The sequence below is a fragment of the Pipistrellus kuhlii genome, unplaced genomic scaffold, assembly GCF_014108245.1.
Source record: "Pipistrellus kuhlii isolate mPipKuh1 unplaced genomic scaffold, mPipKuh1.p scaffold_m20_p_29, whole genome shotgun sequence".
NCBI lineage: Eukaryota > Metazoa > Chordata > Mammalia > Chiroptera > Vespertilionidae > Pipistrellus > Pipistrellus kuhlii.
In genome coordinates this window covers 41,026-61,813 of record NW_023425528.1, presented here as the reverse complement: position 1 = coordinate 61,813, position 20,788 = coordinate 41,026, and the positions used below count along the sequence as shown (strand labels likewise).

At 39.4% G+C, this 20,788-nt stretch overlaps 1 protein-coding gene across 7 annotated transcripts in view; it reads left to right on the top strand.

The window, feature by feature from the left end:
• PLS3 (plastin 3) overlaps positions 1–7,497 on the top strand; it is a 92,745-nt gene extending 85,248 nt beyond the window's left edge. For all 7 annotated transcript variants that reach the window (XM_045587390.1, XM_036454423.2, XM_036454426.2 and 4 more), the window contains 7 exons: positions 337–532; positions 2,370–2,448; positions 3,419–3,533; positions 3,740–3,873; positions 4,549–4,672; positions 4,903–5,027; positions 6,254–7,497. In XM_045587390.1, the coding sequence (XP_045443346.1) occupies positions 337–532; positions 2,370–2,448; positions 3,419–3,533; positions 3,740–3,873; positions 4,549–4,672; positions 4,903–5,027; positions 6,254–6,386 (906 nt within the window). In that variant the 3' untranslated portion in view covers positions 6,387–7,497. The remainder of the gene's footprint in view (positions 1–336; positions 533–2,369; positions 2,449–3,418; positions 3,534–3,739; positions 3,874–4,548; positions 4,673–4,902; positions 5,028–6,253) is intronic.
• Positions 7,498–20,788: the final 13,291 nt, after the last annotated feature.

Sequence of the window (20,788 nt, the reverse complement as noted above, 5' to 3'; positions counted from 1 at the left end):
ACATACTCAGTTGCCAGCCCTTTCCATTCTCGCACATCCGTACCTCTGCACTTCACTTCTGCACCTCCACTTCTCCAAGTCTCAGTGTGCTTTTCTCTTTCCTTCTAGTTGTAGAATTTCCACTCAGCCAGCCTTCCCATGATTCTGGATGATAACTATTTTGACTTTTAGTTGTAGTTTTGAAGTGGTTGTGCCAGGCAGCAAGTTCAGGTGTTTACCTATGCTGCCATCTTAGTTTCTCAAATGTAGAATATTATATACACCCTATCATTGTAAGTAAACATTTTTTGTATTTTGAGTATGGCCTCTTAAAAATGTCTTCTTTTACTTCAACAGGAAACTGATGATTTGAAGAGAGCTGAGAGTATGCTTCAACAAGCAGACAAATTAGGTTGCAGACAGTTTGTTACCCCTGCTGATGTTGTCAGTGGAAATCCCAAACTGAACTTAGCCTTTGTGGCTAACCTGTTTAATAAGTATCCAGCACTAACTAAGCCAGAGAACCAGGATATTGACTGGACTCTATTAGAAGGTAAAATTCAAATGGCTGGGACTATAGAGCAGAAATATACAGGCCACAATGATTTTATAATCTTAACTTAATACATTTCCTTATCTACTTTCCTTTAGCAAATGTCTACTAGAAGTAGACTCAAAGACTGAGTAAAAAATGGCAGTTGACAGAAAGGGATATATGAAAGAACTTTTATTTATTTGTTATGTTTTCTTTTATTTCTTTTTAGAGAGAGAGAGGAAGGAAGAGGGGGGAAAAGAAACCTCAATGATGAGAGAGAATCATTGATCAGATGCCTCCTGCACATTCCCCACTGGGGATTGAGGCCTCAACCCAGGCATGTGCCCTGACTGGAATCAAACCTCTTGGTTCATGGGTCCACATTCAACTACTGAGCCACACCTGTTGAACGATATGAGAGAACTTTAAAGTAGTCTAGGGCAACTCAGTTTAAGTCCCCTTAGTAAACCAGTGTTTTATTTTAATATTTTAAAATTAGATCACTTTTTTAATATCTCACAAGACAAATGCACATCTTCATAAAATTTGATCTATAAATTTAGAGTATTTATGTTTTATTCTTCCACAATCAGACTAACTGGAACTAGCCCCCATTTCTTTCACATGTACCTACTCAAAAATTAGTAATAATGTCTAATAATTATTTGTTTAACTTTGGAGAAGGTAGTTTACCTTTCCCAGGTTTTATATATATATATATGAAAAATTAACAAATATAAATAGTAGTTGTTGAATTTCCATTAGCATTACTATAAAATGAATTTTATGCTTTTGACATTTCAAGTAATTTGTTGCTTTAATATAGATAGCTGTGTAAAAAGAAGCACTTCTGTAGTTTAGTGAACATAAAATACAATATACCAATGATGTATTATAGAATTATGTACCTGAAACCTGCCAAACCGGTTTGGCTCACCGGATAGAGCGTTGGCCTGTGGACTGAAGGGTCCCGGGTTCAATTCTGGTCAAGGGCATGTTCCTTGGTTGCGGGCACATCCCCAGTAGGGGTTGTGCAAGAGGCAGCTGATTGATGATTCTCTCTCATCAATGTTTCTAACTCTCTATCCCTCTCTCTTCCTCTCTGTAAAAAATCAATAAAATATATGTTAAAAAAAAGAATTATGTACCTGAAACTTATATTTGTATTAACCAATATCACCCTAATAAATTCATTAAAGTTTTTTAAAAGTTAAAAAATAAAAATGGGTAGAGGAAAGGTATAAATTAATATGAGTATAGATTCATATGTCCAGAGCAAATTTTTTAAGATACAAACTATACTTGATAACATCAGTTACTTTGAAGTATGGAGACTTGAGCGACATTGGAGAAGAATTAAAGGAGAGTGGAGTTTATAAAAAGTTCCTAGATGGCCAAAACCGGTTTAGCTCAGTGGTAGAACGTCGGTCTGTGGACTGAAAGGTCCCGGGTTCGATTCCGGTCAGGGGCATGTACGATGTTTGCGGCACATCCCCAGTAAGGAGTGTGCAAGAGGCAGCTGGTCGATGTTTCTCTCTCATCGACATTTCTAGCTCTCTATCTCTCTCCCTTCCTCTCTGTAAAGAAATCAATAAAATATATATTTTTTTAAAGTTCCTAGATGTCTAAATTGCTTAACTGGTTATAATAAGGTTCTATTCTTTCACTTTAAAGTAAATAAGCAAATTTTAAAATTAAGCATGTGTCTAGAGGATGTATTTAGAGAGAATGCTTAGAAATTCATAAGGAGAAAACCTTTAGATCTGGAGAGGAAATAGTCTTATGTATTGGTTGACATTATATACACATATACAAGTAGTTTAATGAATATAAACTTTGTTAATATTCTTAATAGGAGAAACTCGTGAAGAAAGAACCTTCCGTAACTGGATGAACTCTCTTGGCGTTAATCCCCATGTAAACCATCTCTACGCGTAAGCCTTCCTACTGCTGTTATAAATAGTAATGAACATCATGAATGGCTGCTACACAAATAATTACCGCTCTACACATTTTCTGAATATTAATTTATAGTGGTTATTTATATTGGGAAATGTTGAGTCGTGATATCAACTATAAATGATAGAATGCATTAATGGCTTTCTGGGGAAAAGATACCCTAATTTGAGACAAAGATCATCAAGGAACCCTTTAAGTAGACCATCCATGATGCTTGGAGGCCTTTGTGCTCACTGTTCTTTTCTATATCTAATGCCTCACTTCCTTACTATATTCACACCATTGGTTCAGATCAACAGATTCAGGTGTTGACCACCACTGGCCATTCTCTAACCACATGTGTCAAACACAAGGCCCTCGGGCCAAATCCGTTCCGCCAGGCCTTGCAATGTGGCCCGCACCTCGCTGTCATCACTGCACTCCGCTGCGTTTCCATCACAATGACAGTTTATGACTGTTCAGTAAACCATTCGGCCCGCGATTTAGGCTGGATTTTAGATTTTGGCCCCTTCTCTGATTGAGTTCGACACCCCTACGGGAGTCTAACCCCTAACCCTACCTCTCTTTTTCTTCATAAGACTTACTCCCAAATCGTATCTATTTATCCCTGTACTCTCTCTCTCTCTCTCTCTCTCTCTCTCTCTCTCTCTCTCTCTCTCTCTCTCTCTCTCTCTCTCTCTCTTTCTGACTCTAATGAAAAGCCAGGGATTTTTCTCCTATGTGCCCAGCCTCTAGAGCAGTACCTTGAAAACAGCAAGCTCTCATCAAATACTTTTAAGTGAATCAGATGGCCTTAGCTCTGTTTTCAGCATAGATTGATAGAATATATGTCTTGGGTATTATCTCTCGTTTTATATATCTTGTTTGACAGTGTCGTGTTATTCTTTTTAAGGAACAAAAGCCAAGTGTTTTAAAACACTAATTAAATTATTTTTAAATTGTTAGAGACCTGCAAGATGCCCTGGTAATCTTACAGTTGTATGAGCGAATTAAAGTTCCTGTTGACTGGAGTAAGGTTAATAAACCTCCATACCCGAAACTCGGAGCCAACATGAAAAAGGTAGAAAATTACATTGCCACATATCTTTGCTACCAACTATTTTTCTTCTAACTTTGTTTCTTTTGTTTGGAAATCTCTTAACTCAAAACTTCTTGTGGACAGAAACTGTGGCTTATTTACTGTTATTTAGTAAGCATCTGGCATCACACATGTGTACAGATTAAACAAATGAAAATCTTTAACCATTTACTTTTGTGTGTTTGCAGCTAGAAAACTGTAACTATGCTGTTGAATTAGGGAAGCATCCTGCCAAATTCTCCCTGGTTGGCATTGGAGGGCAAGACCTGAATGATGGAAACCAAACCTTGACTTTAGCTTTGGTCTGGCAGCTGATGAGAAGGTATGATACACAGTTTTGGCTGTTGAAGCTTCACTCCAATACAAGTCTGTGATCTAGTTGTTATTTTTAAGTAAACATACTAGTGACTACACCTTTGAAATGTTTGTATTTAGACTCTGAAATGAGCTTAAGTAATGAGTATATATTTGATGTTTCATGGGAGATGATGCCTCCTTGAGAGTTGCGCAACAAAACTGTGAACATTTCCTTTTCTCATAAGAGCCTGAGGCATACACTTGAGTCTCACCTAAAGTCAGCAAATAAAGAAATAACCAGCAAAAATTGTGAACATCCCATGTATCCATTTGAAAAATATCTTTTAATTATAATGCTAAAAAACATTTATTATGACTGGGTGCCAGCCAAAGCAGAGCTTATTTTAAGATATTACCACAGTTGGACTAGTACCAAATGTGCCTGCTGTAGACAGTTGAGCTTGCTCATTAAACACTGAAAATCTTAAACCCCACTGTCACCTTCACTACTGCAGAGGGTAAATCACTAGCAACCCACTTCTACTTGAAATATGTTTTTCATATAAGATGACTCTTTCCATGAAATCTTTAGTATCTCAAACCTAAGGAATAAAAGAAATGGAAGCTAAAGCATCTTCCTAATGTTTACATTTTCACTTATAAAGTAGATTAGGACCTTTTCTTTGGCTTCTTCTTTTAGATATACCCTCAATGTCCTGGAAGATCTTGGAGATGGTCAGAAAGCTAATGACGATATCATTGTAAGCTGGGTCAACAAAACATTGCGTGAAGCTGGCAAATCAACTTCCATTCAGAGTTTTAAGGTAAGAATTTCCATGTGTGACTATTAAACATGTTTGCTAGAAAGTCTCCGTAATTTTGGAAGGACAACCTTTGGTTCATTGTGAGTGAGAATTATCATTGGGCTAATGGCAAGATTCTCTTTGAATTCTCTGGCCTTTTGTTTTGGGAACTTTATATAAGTAATCCCATGTTTTACATATTGAAATTTGTACATATTAAAATTCTCAGATTTGTTCTCCTTTTACACTAGGACAAGACAATCAGCTCCAGTTTGGCAGTTGTGGATTTAATTGATGCCATCCAGCCAGGCTGCATAAATTATGACCTTGTTAAGAGTGGCAATCTAACAGAAGATGACAAGCACAATAATGCCAAGTAAGTAATGCTGCCTAATATCCTGGCAAGAGCCAGAGATCTTCATTCTTAGTCAAGTTCTACCACTTAGGAACTGTGTCACCTAGGGGAAACCTCTTTGAGCCTGAGAGTCCTCATTAGTAAACTGGAAACAATAGTAATTACCTTAGAGATTTTGAAAATACTGTATATAAGTGCTTAGCATTGTGCCTGACCTACCAGGTGCTCAATCAGTTGTTGCTTCATGGAATTATAGAAATAATGTAGTGTATGCTTTAATGCAATTCAGCTACAAATTTACAAGGGGAAAATGAGCTAAGGATAATCATGCCTTATCCTCCAATACCCTTTTTACTGTGCATAGATCACTCTGGCTATGTATGCTAAGCTCATTATCTTGGTCCCTAAATGGGCAGGATGCTTATATGCTTTGGAAGTTTCTTGCATTTCAATAGCATTGAGATCTTTTCTACCCATCTCTTCCCTTCTTCACCAAAGACCTTGACTGTGACCTGGATTTATGGGCAACCCATGGGAGCTTTACTAGTACATTGAAAATCACCCAGCACAGGGCTTCATAGGATATAGCTAAGGAGCATTACTGCAAAAAAAAAAAAATCCTGTTAATAAACACCTAGAAATGCCACATGTATTAATTGAGGTATACTCTGCAAGTTTCCCTCTCTGGATATGTCAGTTCTTTCCTTCCTTCCTTTGTCTACCTTTTCTGTTCCTTGCTCTAGTAACTGGTCATGTGCCATGTAGAAATTCGGAAGTATTCACTGCATCTACCAAAGTAACTTGAATTTTACATCTGGTATAATTTTCCACCCCGTATCTCCAAGATCACCTGAGAGTGTAAAAAAAAAATGTTTTTAACCACATGACCTTTAAAAAAAAAAAAAAGCATTGATTGTGCAGCCAACCTGGGTGATTGTGTGTGTGTGTGTGTGTGTGTGTGTGTGTGTGTATTTTCATTTTCATATCAAGTCAGTGCTCCAAAATTAATTATAATTTTATATTGGAGAAAATGCGTGAATAAATGTTATCAGTCCTAAATAGCAGACCTGGTGTCACTTAAGAGTAACCTCGTAAACAAAATAAAACATCAAAAAGTGAAATGGTTCTGATTTGAACTTTAAATGTGGAAGCTTTACACCCCAGCCAAATGATCATAGAAAACAGATGTCTCATATTGTGTGCTTGAACAAGATTTTCATCTTAATTTTTGTTTCCTCAAAAAATAGGTATGCCGTGTCAATGGCTAGAAGAATTGGAGCCAGGGTGTACGCTCTTCCTGAAGACCTTGTGGAAGTAAAGCCCAAGATGGTCATGACCGTGTTTGCATGCTTGATGGGCAGAGGGATGAAGAGAGTGTAAAATAACCTATTTGAATAAAAACAGCCTTGCTCCCAGGTGCATGATTAGCAAGTCAGCTATTTCCAGGTGAAGTGCTCATGGCTTAAGGAACTGTTGGTCATTTAAAGGACTTTTCATTTTGATTAAGAAGACTAGCTCCTCATGAGAGCCCTCAAGGGAACGAGTTTTCATAAAAACAAGTCCTCTTTCCCATAGTCCTAGTTGGATTGATCGGCACACCTGAAATGTGCTCATAGCCAAATCATTTACTCTCCTTCTAGATTGCTGCCTTTGACATTTCCCCTTGTTATATGTTATTTCTTTCTGTATATCTTTTTCCCTCTTAGAATGTCCACCTCTTGAAACTTGCTTAGATGATTGGATATGACTATTATTAGACAATAATTTTGCTTTCCATCCGGTATGCTAGTTCTTAATCAAGAACTGTGGTCAGAGGGTATTTAGTTGTGAGTATCCTTTGCTTATCTTGATAGTACTGAAACTTTGTGGAAGTAACTGGCTGTGCAGAATGTAATAGAAGCTTTTCATATTCTTTTATTCTTAAAATTAGTATCTTTTTACAGTATTCTTTCTACACGATCCTTTTTTTGTACATTTAAGAATATTTTGATTACATTAAATAAGACTGCTGATTTTGCTACTTTTTTAAAGGGGTCTTCAAGTAAGTAAAAAACATACACTATAGGTAGAGGAAAATGTACCTTAAATTTGCATCTTCTCCTTCACACCCAAGCTGTAAACAGTTGACATATATTTTGTCTTAAAACACTTGGTTCAATTTTGGCTTATTTGTTTTAAAACCTGTATCATCAAACTCTCTCTTTAGATTTAAAATGCTGTTGAATATGACACATTTGAGGAGAGAGTATGCTCAGAACTTAGGTAGGATGCAGAAGGCCAGGTATGCTAAGTGTACAATAGATTTTCTAATTTTACACCTAAGACAAGGAGATGTGGTCACTAAAACATAAAAATATATGTAGGACTTAATGTACTCTTGCTTGTCAGGCTGTTTGCTATAGTTTCCAAGATTATAATGTTACTCTAACTCTGAAAAATTATGTAATCTGATAGCAATGTATTAGTTCAAATAAAGGCATTTACATAATAATTAGTCTGTTCATGTTTCTGTCCCTTAGTAGTATGCTAATGATGTTCATCAGTTTTTCCTCCAATATTTTGACCCTTTTTCTGTTGTACTGTATAAAATAATGTTTGTTAAATTTAAATTTTTGGCATGACCAATGGACACAGGCACCAGGGGGGTGAGGGAATGACCAGGGGATTTGTTGGTGAATTGCAGGGACTGAATTAAGGATAAAAACCAATGAGAAAAGATGGTTTTCTCCAGCTTACAAAAATTTCCTTATTCAGATCCACCATTTTTCTTTTTTTCCCATCTCACTCAATTTTTTCAATATTCTATGATATTCAGAAGACCAAAACAATGGGGACCTGAACAACCAGGAAATAGAGAGGTGGTTTATAGAGATTTTTTCAACCTCATCACTATTGACATTTTTAGTTGGATAACTTTTTATTGGGGGGGGGGGCTTTATTCTGTGCATTTTAGGATGTCAGTAGCACACCCCAGAGTGTAAACCAAGTAAGTGTCTAGAAATAGTCAAATGTCCCATGTGGGGTAAAAGCATCCCTAGTTGACAACCAGTGGTTTATGGTACCATTTTAAGGCTTTGTGTGAATGAGTACTATGAAATGCAGTCCTCTGAGGGACTATATGGTGATGTTATAAAGTATTTTGTATTTATAGTCTAAGAGTAAGACAAACCTTTCTAAGTATGATACTAACCCCAAAGACATAAAATAAGAGAATGATACATTTGACAATTCTGCTTTAGCAAAGATATCTAAAGAAATACAATTTAAAAAGTCAAACTAGAGATAAACAAACCATTGTCTTAGTCTATTTGGGCTGTTGTAACAGAATATCATAAACTAAACTTGTAAACAAGATAAATTTATTTCTCACAGTTGTGCAGTCTAGGAAGTCTAAGATTAAGGTGCTGGCAGGTTCAGTGTCTGGTGAGGGCCTACTTCCTGGTTCATAAATGGCTGTCTTTTAGCTGTAACCCAACATGGCAGAAGAAGCAAGGGAGCCATCTGGAGTCTCTTGAATAAGGTCACTAGCCCAATTCATGAGGGCTCCATCCTTGTGACCTAATTACCTCTAAAGATCCCACCTCCAAATACCATCACATGGGAAATGAGGTTTCAACATAGGAATGGGGAAGGTGACATTTAGTCTATGGTACCCCTATAATGGATTGGTTTTCTTAATATAAAAACAGTTTATCCTATCTAATAAAGAAGGAGTATGCTAATTGGCCCTCATGCTATTGCAAAGATGGTGGTGCCCACAGCCAATAAGGAGGCAATATACTAATTGACTGCTGCACCCTCAAAGATGGTGGCACTCAGGGCCAGCCCAAGGTGCAGGAAAACCTCTGATGGTGGCTACCCAGCCACCCAGGGCCACCTGAGGCTCAGGTAACCAGGGCCGGTTGAGGCTTGCACTGCCAGCAGTGGCAGCAGCAGAGGTGTGATAGGGTGTCACCTTCCCCTGATCACCAGGTCGTCTCTCACCCCTGAAGGCTCCCAGACTGTGAGAGGGCGCAGGCTGGACTGAGGGACGCCCTCCCCCCTGCAGTGCATGAATTTCCATGCACCGGGCCTATAGTGAATAAATAAAAGACAAGTCTTCTGCAAACATACACTTACCAGGGTAACTAATGAGGTAAGGCCAATCACATATTATGACCTGTTTTCTACCTTGTATTGTCTATGCTTACCCATCTCTCTACAACTAATTAGGACCCTAATGCCTTTTTTTTAATTTTTAATTAGATTTGTTGGGGTGACATCGGTTAATAAAATTATATAGGTTTTTAAGTATGTAGTTTTATATTATATCATCTCTGTATTGCATTGTGCATACCACCCAAAATCAATTCTTTTTCCATCACCATATATTTGACCCTCTTTGCCCTTTACTACCTCTTCCCTACCCCCCTTTTCCTCTGGTAGCCATCATACTATTGTCTGTCTATAAGTTTCCCTTGTTTGCTCATTTGTTGCTCTCAGCTTAAAGATTGGAAGCAAGATAGAAAAGGTTTATTCCATCTTGCCCTTTCTTCAAAAAAGGAGCTGATTTCTTGGGTAGTTCACTGTACAAAGCCTACAATATATAGAACTGTACCCTAAATGTTTGTATAAAAGATAGTTAAGTGTTCATATAAAGCAGTGCACCTGAACACACCATTTCCCCCTTCCTCTAATAATGGGCTAAAATTGCTAATAGATTAAGAGGTCTAGCAAATCTATAAAAGAGAAAGTTCCAAATGGGCAAAGAAGATGAATATTCAGTGCAAAACACTGAAGTTAACCAATGAACATAAAATTGGAATGCTGATTATCAAAAGTAATGAAGATTATGAATTTAAACCAACCAATAAAGTCTTTTTTTAGTAGACTTTATTTTTAGAGCAGTTTTGGGTTCACAGAAAAATTGAGGTATAGAGATTCCCACATACTTCCTGCCCCCACCCATACATAGCCTCTCTCACTATCAACACTGGCTCCAGAATGGTACATTTTTTACAATTGATGGTCCTATATTGATTCATCATTATTACCCAAAGTCCATAATTATATTAAGGTTCATGCTTGGTATTGTACTTTCTATGAGTTTTGACAAATGTATTCATTAGAATAGTTTCACTGCCCTGAAAATCCTCTGTGCTCAGCCTATTAATCCCTTCTTATCTCCTAACACCTGGACACCACTGATCTTTCTACTGTCTCCATAGTTTTGCCTTTTCCAGATAATATCCTCTATAGTATATTTAAAAGTTGCTAAGAGAGTAAATCTTAAAAATTTTCATCACAAAAAAAAATTTGTAACTATGGTGACAGATGTAAACTAGACTTATTGTGGTGATCATTTCACAATGTACTGATTATCAAATAGCTGAAACTAATGTTATATGTCAATTATACTTCAATTTTAAAAAAAAACAGGAGGTAGAAAAGAGTACGTGTAACCTTAAAAAAAAAAAAAACAGGAAATTACAAACGACAAGTGCTGGCAAGGGTGTGGTGAAAAGGGAACCCTCATGTATTATTGGGAATGCAGACTGGTGCAGCCATGGTGGGAAACAGTATGGAGAAGCCTCCAAAAATGAAAATGAAACAGTCTTATGACCCAGTGATTCCACTTCTGGGTATATATCCAAAGACATCCAAAACACTAATTCGAAAGAACATATGCACCATATTTGCAATAGTCAAGCTATAGAGGCAACCCAAGTGCCCATCAATAAACAAGTGGATAAAGAACGGTGGTACATAATCAATGGAATATTATTCGGCCATAAGAAGGAATGAAATCTCACCACTTGAAACAACATGGATGCACCTAGTATTATGTTAAGTGAAATAAGTAAGTCAGAGAGAGACAAATACCATATGATTTCACTTATAGGTGGAATCTAAAGAACACTATAAATGAACAAACAAAACAGAAACAGACTCATAGAAACATAGAATAGACTGACGGTTGCCAGAGGAGAGGAGAGTTGAGGGACTGAGTAAAAAGATGAAGGGATTGAGAAGTACACATTGGTCTACGGCCATACCACCCTGAACGCGCCTGATCTCGTCTGATCTCAGAAGCTAAGCAGGGTTGGGCCTGGTTAGTACTTGGATGGGAGAAGTACACATTGGTAGTTATAAAATAGTCGTGAGTATGTAAAGTACAACATAGGGAATATAGTCAATAACCCTATATAATAAAAGCCTAATATGCTAAGTGTCTGACCATTCATTGGACCATTTGACCAGTTGTTATGATGTACACTGACCAACAGGGGTCAGATGCTTCAACCCGTAGCTTAGCTTGCTGCTGGGGTCTGACTTATCAGGATTAAGCAAGATGGGCCAGACATGCCCTGGAGCCCTCCTGGGGTCCCTCCCCAGCCCCAATCGTGCACCGGTGGGGTCCCTCAGCCTAGCCTGCACCCTCTGGCAATCCAGGACACCTCAAGGGATATCAGCCAATTTTGGCCCTATACCCACAGGCCAGGCTGAATCTGTGCACCAGGCCTCTAATACTATAATAACTATGTATAGTACCAGGAGGGTACTAGAAATATTGTGGGAAACACATTATAAAGTATGTGATTGTCTAACAAATATATTGTAACACAAAATAATATTGAATGTAAACTGTAATTGAAAAAAAAATTTTTTCACTGGCTGGTTGCTCAGAGATTAGAGCACATGTATCAAACACAAGGCCCGCGGGCCAAATCCGTTCCGCCAGGCCTTGCAATGTGGCCCGCACCGCGCTGTCATCACTGCACTCCACTGCGTTTCCATCACAATGACAGTTTATGACTGTTCAGTAAACCATTCGGCCCTCGATTTAGGCTGGATTTTAGATTTTGGCCCCTTCTCTGATTGAGTTCGACACCCCTAGATTAGAGTGTTGATCCATGCACCAAAGAGTCCTGGTTTTGATTCCCAGTCAAAGGGAAGTACCTGGGTTGTGGGGTTGCTTTCAGTCAGGTTGCATGCGAGAGGCAACCAGTAGATGTGTCTCTCACACATCAATGTTTCCCTCTACCTCCCTTTCACTCTTCTCTGAAGAGTAATGGAAAAAATATTCTCAGGTGAGGATTAACAAAAAATGAAAAAGAAAATTTTAAAATGATCTGTTTAAAAAAAATTACTTTGAAAAAAACCCCAGGAAATTGACATTGATACAAGCCACAATGCTTATTCATTTTTCACAAGTTGGTGTGTTTTGTGTGTGTGTGTGTGTGTGTGTGTGTGTGTGTGTGTGTGTTTATGTATCTGTATATATACCTTCCTAGGAACACTGCATGGGACACAATACTTAAAAGACCAACAAAATGGACATGACAACCACTTACTGGGAAACATCCTATCTAATAAAAGAGTAATATGCAAATTAACCATCACTCTGCCACAAAAATGGCAGAGCCCATAGACACAAGATGGCAGCACCCAGTTTCTCAGGCCCAGGGAGGGCTGCCGCTGAGAGCAGACAGCATGAGGACCCGGCTGTTGGCCTGGGAGGCGCCTTCACACCCCCTGCTTGATCAGCTCCCAGCTGAGACCTGGACAGTGGCCTGGGAGGCAGCCACGCACCCCCAGTGCAATCAGTGAGCTGTAACCTGGGCCATAGGCCTGGGAGGCAGCATGCACCCACCCCCCATCGGCTCTCAGCAACAACCCAGGCAGTGGCCTGGAAGGCAGTGCATTCTCTTCCCCCCCCCCCCCCCCCCCCCGTGAGATCTGCTCTCAGCCCCAATCTGAGCCATAGGCCTGGGAGGTGGCACACACCCTGGCAAGATCAGGTCCCAGTGGCTACCTGGGCAATGGCCTGGGAGGCGGCTGTGCACCCCTGACATGATCAGCTCCCAGCTGCAACCTGGGCCATAGGCCACGCCCTCCCCCCATCACCCTCACACTCTATCCCCCACCCCTACGTGCAATCTGCTCCTAGCATCCGCCTGGGCTGTGGGCCTAGGAAGCCCTCAACCGCCTATCTCCTCCCTTCCCGCCCCCCTAGTGATCAGCTCCCATCCACAGCCGGGGGGTGTAGGCCTGGGATGCAGCTGTGCCCCCAAGAGCTATCCCTTCTCTGGGGCAGCCTAGGGTGTCAGCCTCCAAAGGGCCTGCGCCCCCATGGAGTGATACACACACACACACACACACACACACACACACACACACACACACACCTATAGCCTTGGAATTTCCCTTGCTCCCAGCAGAGTGATTAGAGACAGAAAAGGAATAAAAGGAGAAAAGAAAGAAAGGACAAAAGATGAAAAATAAAGAAAAAGAAAGAGAAGGAAAAAAGGAAGGAACAACCACATATCACCTTTCCAATGTCTCATGAAATTCCTGTTTAAGGAGTTTATTTTATAACACTTTTAGTTTGGGTTTACATTTTTACTGGTTTGTCAAGACCACGGAAGGTACACTGTTCAATATGTTAAAGAAAAACCCCTATCTAATGAATATTCAGGGGAGGGCAGTTGGGGACTATTGGGCCAACAAGGGAACAGTTAGGCATCTATCAGGCTGGCAGGGGAGTGGTTAGGGAGTGATCAGGCTGGCAGGCAGAAGTGGTTAGTGGCAATCAGGCAGGCAAGCAAGCAGTTGAAAGCCAGCAGTCCCAGACTGTGAAAGGGTTGTCCAACTACCTGTTTAGGCCTGATCTCTAGGACCTAAGCAGGCAGTCAGACATCCCCCCGATGGGTCCCAGATTGGAGAGGGTGCAGTTTGAGCTGATGGACACCTGCCCCCACCCCTCAGTGCATGAATTTCGTGCGCCAGCCTCTAGTCTATACTAATAAAAGGGCAATATGCTAATTGACCAGTAGTATTCTGGATGACCCTCTAGACATCCTTTTGGACAAAGCCATGGCTGCAAGAGCCAAGGCAAGCCACCAAGACTGGGAGGGCTCATCGCAGAGCCCTGGCCAGGTTTGTAGGGCCTCCCTCTGTGCAGCATTGACCACAAAGCCCTGGCAGGGTGGGCAGGGTAGACAGGGCCTTCCTATGGATGGTGATGGGGCACATCCAGAGCCCCAGCCAGGTGAGCAGGGCTTCTCTCTGCTCTATCATTGATCCCAGAGCCCCAGAAGATGATTAATGGCGGAGCTCAGGCCAGATAGGCAAGGCCTCCCTGTGAGTGGGGGTTAATGGTGGAACCCAGGCTGGGTGTGGAGGGCCTACCTCTGTTCCACCATTCATCCCACCCACAGGGAGGCCCTGCCCACCGAGCCTGGCTCTGCCATTAATCCCAGCCCAAGGGAGGCCCTGCCCACCCCAATTGGAGAGGGTGCAGGCTGGGCTAAACGAGCCACCTCCCTCGCCCCCTGTGCACAAATTTCACGCACCAGGTCATTACTTTTTATATAAAATCATTGAATAGCAGGTATAGGGACTTACAGCAACTCATGATGAGGAATGTATCAGATTTATTTACTGTGAAATGTCCCTCCTGAAGAACTTAAGGCTTTAGTCTTCCTCCTTTGTCACTTTTTATTCAGCATACTCCCTGTGGAGAAATTTTCAAAGTATGTTTTCTGTTCATTAATTATTAATTAATCAATTAAACCAAATTAAGTACCTGCTTTGTCCCAGGCTTTTGTCAAAGGTCTGAATAAGATGAATGAGAAATCCTTTTCCTTGAATTCTGTGGTTGTGCATCTGGGACACAAACACTCATAAAATCATGTGTAACAATGGAATTTATATCAGGTAGTGGCACCAAGTCAGAAAGGATAAATTGAGCAATAGTAGACAGGATATATTTGGTTTGGGGAAGGAGGGCGGTGGTCAATAAATCCCCCAACATGAGGTGATGCTTTAGCTGGTGATTAGTTTTGAGTTTGAGTGGAGATAAAAGGGCCCAGGTAGATTTTTTTTTAATCCTGCTGATATCTTTCCTGAGGTACAGATTTGATCTATACTTGCTCTCTGATTTCAAAATCCTATTTCAAAACTGTGCTACACTCATTGGATTTCATGGGAGGGGCTCTTTGTAATGCTTAACAGCTTAGACTTAAAATATGTGTAAGACATCTAAACAGCATCCCCAATTTCCCCTCTCGCTGTCCAATATTACTGGTGAAAAAAAAATAGCCCCTGCATGAGTGAGAGGGGAGTGGGGGAGTAATAAGGACACATATGTAACACCTTTAATCAATAAAAAAAAATTTTTTTTAAGGAAAAAGAAAATAGTCCCTGACATGGGAGCTGGCCTTGCCCACACAGCTAGTCCTATCGCAGTTCTCCTGTGATCATAAACAAATTCACAGAACGACATCCAACAAGGCTCCTCTGATAGTGATAAAGGGAGACAAAAATAAGCCCATTGCGTTATCTTGTATGAAAGACAAAATGTGAATGTTGTCCAAGTCTCAGAAATGAACAAATATCCCCCTCTCCTGGCTAATATGAGGTATGGCTGCTGCTCCACCCCCAGTACAGCTTTAGCCAGGTTATAATCTAGTACAGTTTTGCAATGTTGATTGTAAATATAACTTGTCTTAGATACCTATGACTTATACCTTGTCTCCTCTAATAACTATTCTCCATATTGCCTATCCCAAATCCAGAATAATAAAACTATTAAAATGTCTTTCATGCCTAAACTATCTTTAGGTTTCCTAAAATGGCCATTAGGGAATACAAATATTTGCTCTTCAATCCTACAAAAGAAAGGACAATAAGAATAATTTTTTCTAACTTTTAATTATGTCATATTATCAGAAAAAAATAATAGAATTCTAAAATTATGATTATCAAAGCTCTCAAAAACCCTCAAACTTCCTAGGCCCAAAGTACTGACATTAGCCCTGATGACAATAACATTAAACCTTTCAAGGACACAAATGTTAATAAAAGGTAGCTTCATGCATTTGGAAATTTCACTTCCAATCCAAGATTCTACTCAATTACAAGCTAATGTGACTGAATATTCCAAAAGACTCATAAAATATCTCCACTTACATGACAATCAGAAACGAAGTACATTTTTAAAGATCCAGTCCAGGACCTGCCACCTCTGGTCTTCTGGAACAGGCAACAGAAGTAAACCTTCCCTAGAGACTTGATAAATATCTTGTTACTTGATGCCTTTAAAAAGTGACATATCAGTAAAACTCCAAGATATTGATACTTAGATTTATTAATACTTATAAAGTTTTTTACTTAAAAGATGCCATCACTTTCTCCCACAACTACTAAAGATCCATTTTATCAGAAGGCCTTAAACCAAGCATGTCAAACTCAAAGGCTAACATGGGCCAAATAAAGGTTTACATTTATGTGGGCCACAAAAAAACAAAAGCTCCCATTTTTAATAGAAACTGAGGTTTATTTCTATAGATACATGCTGAATACAAAGGGCTGAAATAAATGAGTCATCATTAACATAAAATAATAGAACATTTTAATACAAATTAATATTTTTCTTGAAAATTAACTTACCAGACATTGAATAACTGCACAAATTAAAAAACATAACACAAATAAACCTATTTTCCTTGTTCTCTGAAAGCGAAATATTTCCTGTTGCTCACACCAAACAAGTCAGTCCAGTACTAATGACGTGGCAATCAACTGCTAAAATATTCGCTGCTAGTATTAGTGGAGAGAAATGGTGCACCTGTGTATAATGCACATAAGGGAAATGAATGCAACACAATTATAGTAATCAGTCATTACCAAAAGTTGTAGTTCGTTATTAATAATTATATATATCAGGATTTTGTAAAAATTAAGTTACAAAATGTTTTCTACGAAATTTTTATTAAAACATTTTTAATTCAATAAATCTTTATTATTATTATTACAATTGTTTCTCCTTTTTCCCCCCATAGCTCCCCTTCACCCGGATCCCACCCCACCCTCTGCCCTTACCTCCCCCCCTCACTGTCCTCATACAGTCTCCTCTCCTATCCCCCACACTCCTTTCCCCCTGAGAATTATCAATTCCCTCCTATTCTATGCCCCTGATTCTATTATATTCACCAGTTTATTCTGTTCCTCAGATTTCTAATTCACTTGATTTTTAGATTCACTTGTTGATATATATGTATTTGTTGCTCATAATTTTTATCTTTACTTTTTTCTTTTTCCTCCTCTTCTTTTTTTTAATTAATTAATAAACCTTTATTGTTCATATTATTACAAAAGTTTCTCATTTTTCCCCCCTCCACCAGGTTCCTACCCGACTCTCTACCCTTTCCCCACCCCCCATTGTCCTCATCCATAGGTGCACAGTTTATGTTCAGTCTCTTCCCGCACCCCCCACTCCTCTTTTCCCTGAGAATCATCAGTCCACTCCCCTTCCATACCTCTGATTCTATTATATTCAACAGTTAATATTGTTCATTAGGTTTTTTAATTCCCTTGGTGTTTTTTTGTTTGTTTGTTTGTTTGTTTTGGCCTCCAAAGGGGAGTTTAAGGTCAAAAGGAGTTTTGGGTGTGCCCAGATCCTATTCATCAAAATCTGGATAAGCTCCTTATTTTTTGGTACAAGATTTAGCATATCGAGACCTGGGTGAGTCAAGGTCCTATTTGTTTCTCATTCCAAGCAAATGCATTAAGAAATCAGTACTGATAAGAGGATTCTGCCAGTGCACTCAGGCTCAGCTGATAAGAATTAAAAGAATGTCCATGTGCCTTCTCAGGAGGCTCTCTACATCTCACCCTTTTTTACTAATTAAAATAAAATTTAAACATCAATAATAGGGCTCTAAAATTAAAAACAATTGCAAACAATGCCAATGCAAAAACTAAACCACATACATGTTATTTTCAAAACTTGAATGTCAAGAGCAAAACTCTGGCTATTAAATAACAACAACAATGCCAATGCAAAACAACAAAATGAGAAATCAGAATTATGGACATATTAATATATTTAGCTACTAAATGAGTCTCTTTTGTTGCTGGTGTAGATTTACTCAGAGTCCTTGGACTTGCTGCACAAGACTTTGCAGAAGACTGTAAGCTAACAGATGCTATAATGAGCAGGAACATGATTAAAGAAGTAGCTTCCACTTTAGTCTTTAATTTCTTCAGATGACTCCATGTTGGCACCTCAGTCCCTTGCATAGCCTTCAGTTTTCTTCTCCCACTTTGCTGTCATCTGGGAAACTCTCAGTCCTTTTGGGTGAAGGGACACAGGAGCTTCTCTGAGTCCATTGTGATGAGACATAACACTCTGGTACCCAAGTTGGCTGCATTGCTCCTTCTTTCCTTTCATTCTGAACCCAGGGTTCGACCCCACAACACTCCGGGCCTGGATGCTGCTGCTCCGGGCCTGGATGCTCCGGGCCTGGATGCTGCTCCAGGCCTGGCTGCTCTGAGCCTGGCTGCTGCTACTCCGGGCCTGGCTGCTCCAGGCCTGGCTGCTCAAAGCCTGGCTGCTCTGGGCCTGGCTCTCTGGGCCTGGATACTCCAGGCCGGGCTGCTCCGGGCCTGGATGCTTCGTGCCTGGCTGCTGCTGCTCTGGGCCTGGCTGCTCTGGGCCTTCCTGCTTCAGGCCCAGCTACTCTGGGTCTGGCTGCTGCTGCTCCAGGCCTGGCTGCTCCAGGCCTGGCTGCTCCGGGCCTGGATGCTCCGGGCCTGGCTGCTGCTGCTCTGGGCCTGGCTGCTCTGAGCCTTGCTGTTTCAGGCCCAGCTACTCTGGGTCTGGCTGCTGCTGCTCTGGGCCTGGCTACTGCTCCGGGCCTGGCATCTCTGGGCCTGGCAACTCTGGGTCTGGCGGCTGCTGCTCTGGGCCTGGATGCTCCAGGCCTGGCTGCTCAGGGCCTGGCTGCTTGTCACAAAACTTTCAGGAAAGTTTAAGAAACTAATGCCTGAGTCTTTTCCAGACATGAAAATGGTTTATTGTCTTAGAAAATCAAATCTGCAGAGCCATTTAAATGAAAATGACAATTTACCAGGAAGTCTATTTCTGTTCACATTTTCCTTCCATCTAATGAAATAATTTTCTATTATAGAACTGGCTGTGATAAGACAATATATACCTAGTTTATTACCTGAACTCAACATTTCTGGAATTCTGTTCCAAGCTCTTTGATCTTTTCTCCTTTTTGTGCATTTTGGCTTGAGCATAGTATCAAGTTCTGAATTTTTCCTTTTCCTGCAATGATCACCACCATTAATGTATACCTAAAAATATAGTTTTACAAAAGCTTCAAACAGTATTATATATATATATAAATCTCAGCCCCTCAGTCATTATTATTTTCATGACAATTAAGTATTTATGTGTGAATGAAGTTAGTGGTGGTGGTGATAATGGTTGTAAAGAAGAAATATGTCCCCAGCCAAAGGCAAACAAACCCATTTTTTACTCCTGAAAAAGAAGGAAAAAAAAAAATAGGTGAACCAAGCAGTTTTTCTTGGTCTATCATAGACATCTTTATTGTTTTTCTGTTGAAATATAGAACTTAAAATTTTGTATAAGTTTTAATGTTTCAAGCTATATATTAAAGTTTAATGAATTAGAAAATTAGACCTAAAATAAGATGTCCTCCAGTAAGTGCACATGTAAATAAACTGGTACTAGTATATCCACACAATGGATTAAAAGAAATCAGTATTAAATGAAATGAAATGTCAAGACTTAGGGAAACCTTAAATGCATATTGCCCAGTATAAGAAACTATATAATATTCTGGAAAAGGCAAACCTATACAGATAGTTCAAAAGTCAGTGATTGTGATGGATTTGAGGTAAGGGAAATAAATAAGTCAGTAGGGCACAGAGGATTTTTAGGAAAGTAAAACTACTGTATATGATACTATAATGGTAGGCACATGTCATTATATATTTGCTAAATACAGAATTTACAACGCAAAGAATGCTAATGTGAACTAGAACTTTAGTTCATTATAATATATTAAATGAGCTCATTAATCATACTAATTCAATATGTTAATGGTAAGAGAAACTGGGTGTGGGGTGAGGAGTATATCAGAAATTTCTGTACTTATTTCAAAAAGTCTACTAATTTTTTAAAAAGCTGTCAAGCAGTTCAACTTCACTATACTTAACCTTGATAAAAGACTGCACTTCTAGACTACTCAAAGTGATGCACATTAACACAAATGAGAGTCTTTCTACTGCACTATGAATTGTCTGCCATAAAAAAATAGGTGTTCTACAAAATCAGAAATAAAAATGACATATTTGTCATAAATGCATTGTCCTTGAGATGGATAACCAAAACACTCAAATAAAATGTTAAAAGTGGGACTGTGAGCAGTTAAGTTGCAATGTTAAGGGAACATTTGGATGGTAGACATTCTTCTGTTATGGCCTGCTTAATTTCAACTTCATTCAAGCAGGCAGGACTTTAAACAAGTCCAAAAGGCATCTTGGAATGAACACTATCCAGTCCAGCCACAGAAAGATGACATTTATATATTATTTGACCTTTGTTATCAGTCTTTTCAAGACATTTTAGAACGTTATACACCCATCTGGATGATGCTAATTCTGTTCCTACCTAGAATTGTATTTGTTTTATTTTATTTTATATTTTATATTTTATTTTATTTTATTTTATTTTATTTTATTTTATTTTTATAGAAGAAAGGGAGATGTAGAGAGAGATAGAAACATCAATGAGATAGAATCATTGATTGTCTGCCTCCTGCATGCCCCACACTAGAGATCAAGCACGCAACCCGGACATGTGCCCTGCCTGGTTCATAGATAATGCTCAACCCATGAGCCAGCTGGGCTAGAATTGTCTTAGAGTTTTCAGAACAACCAAATCTACTTTCACTGTCAATATACACTTAGTGGCCAGATTATTA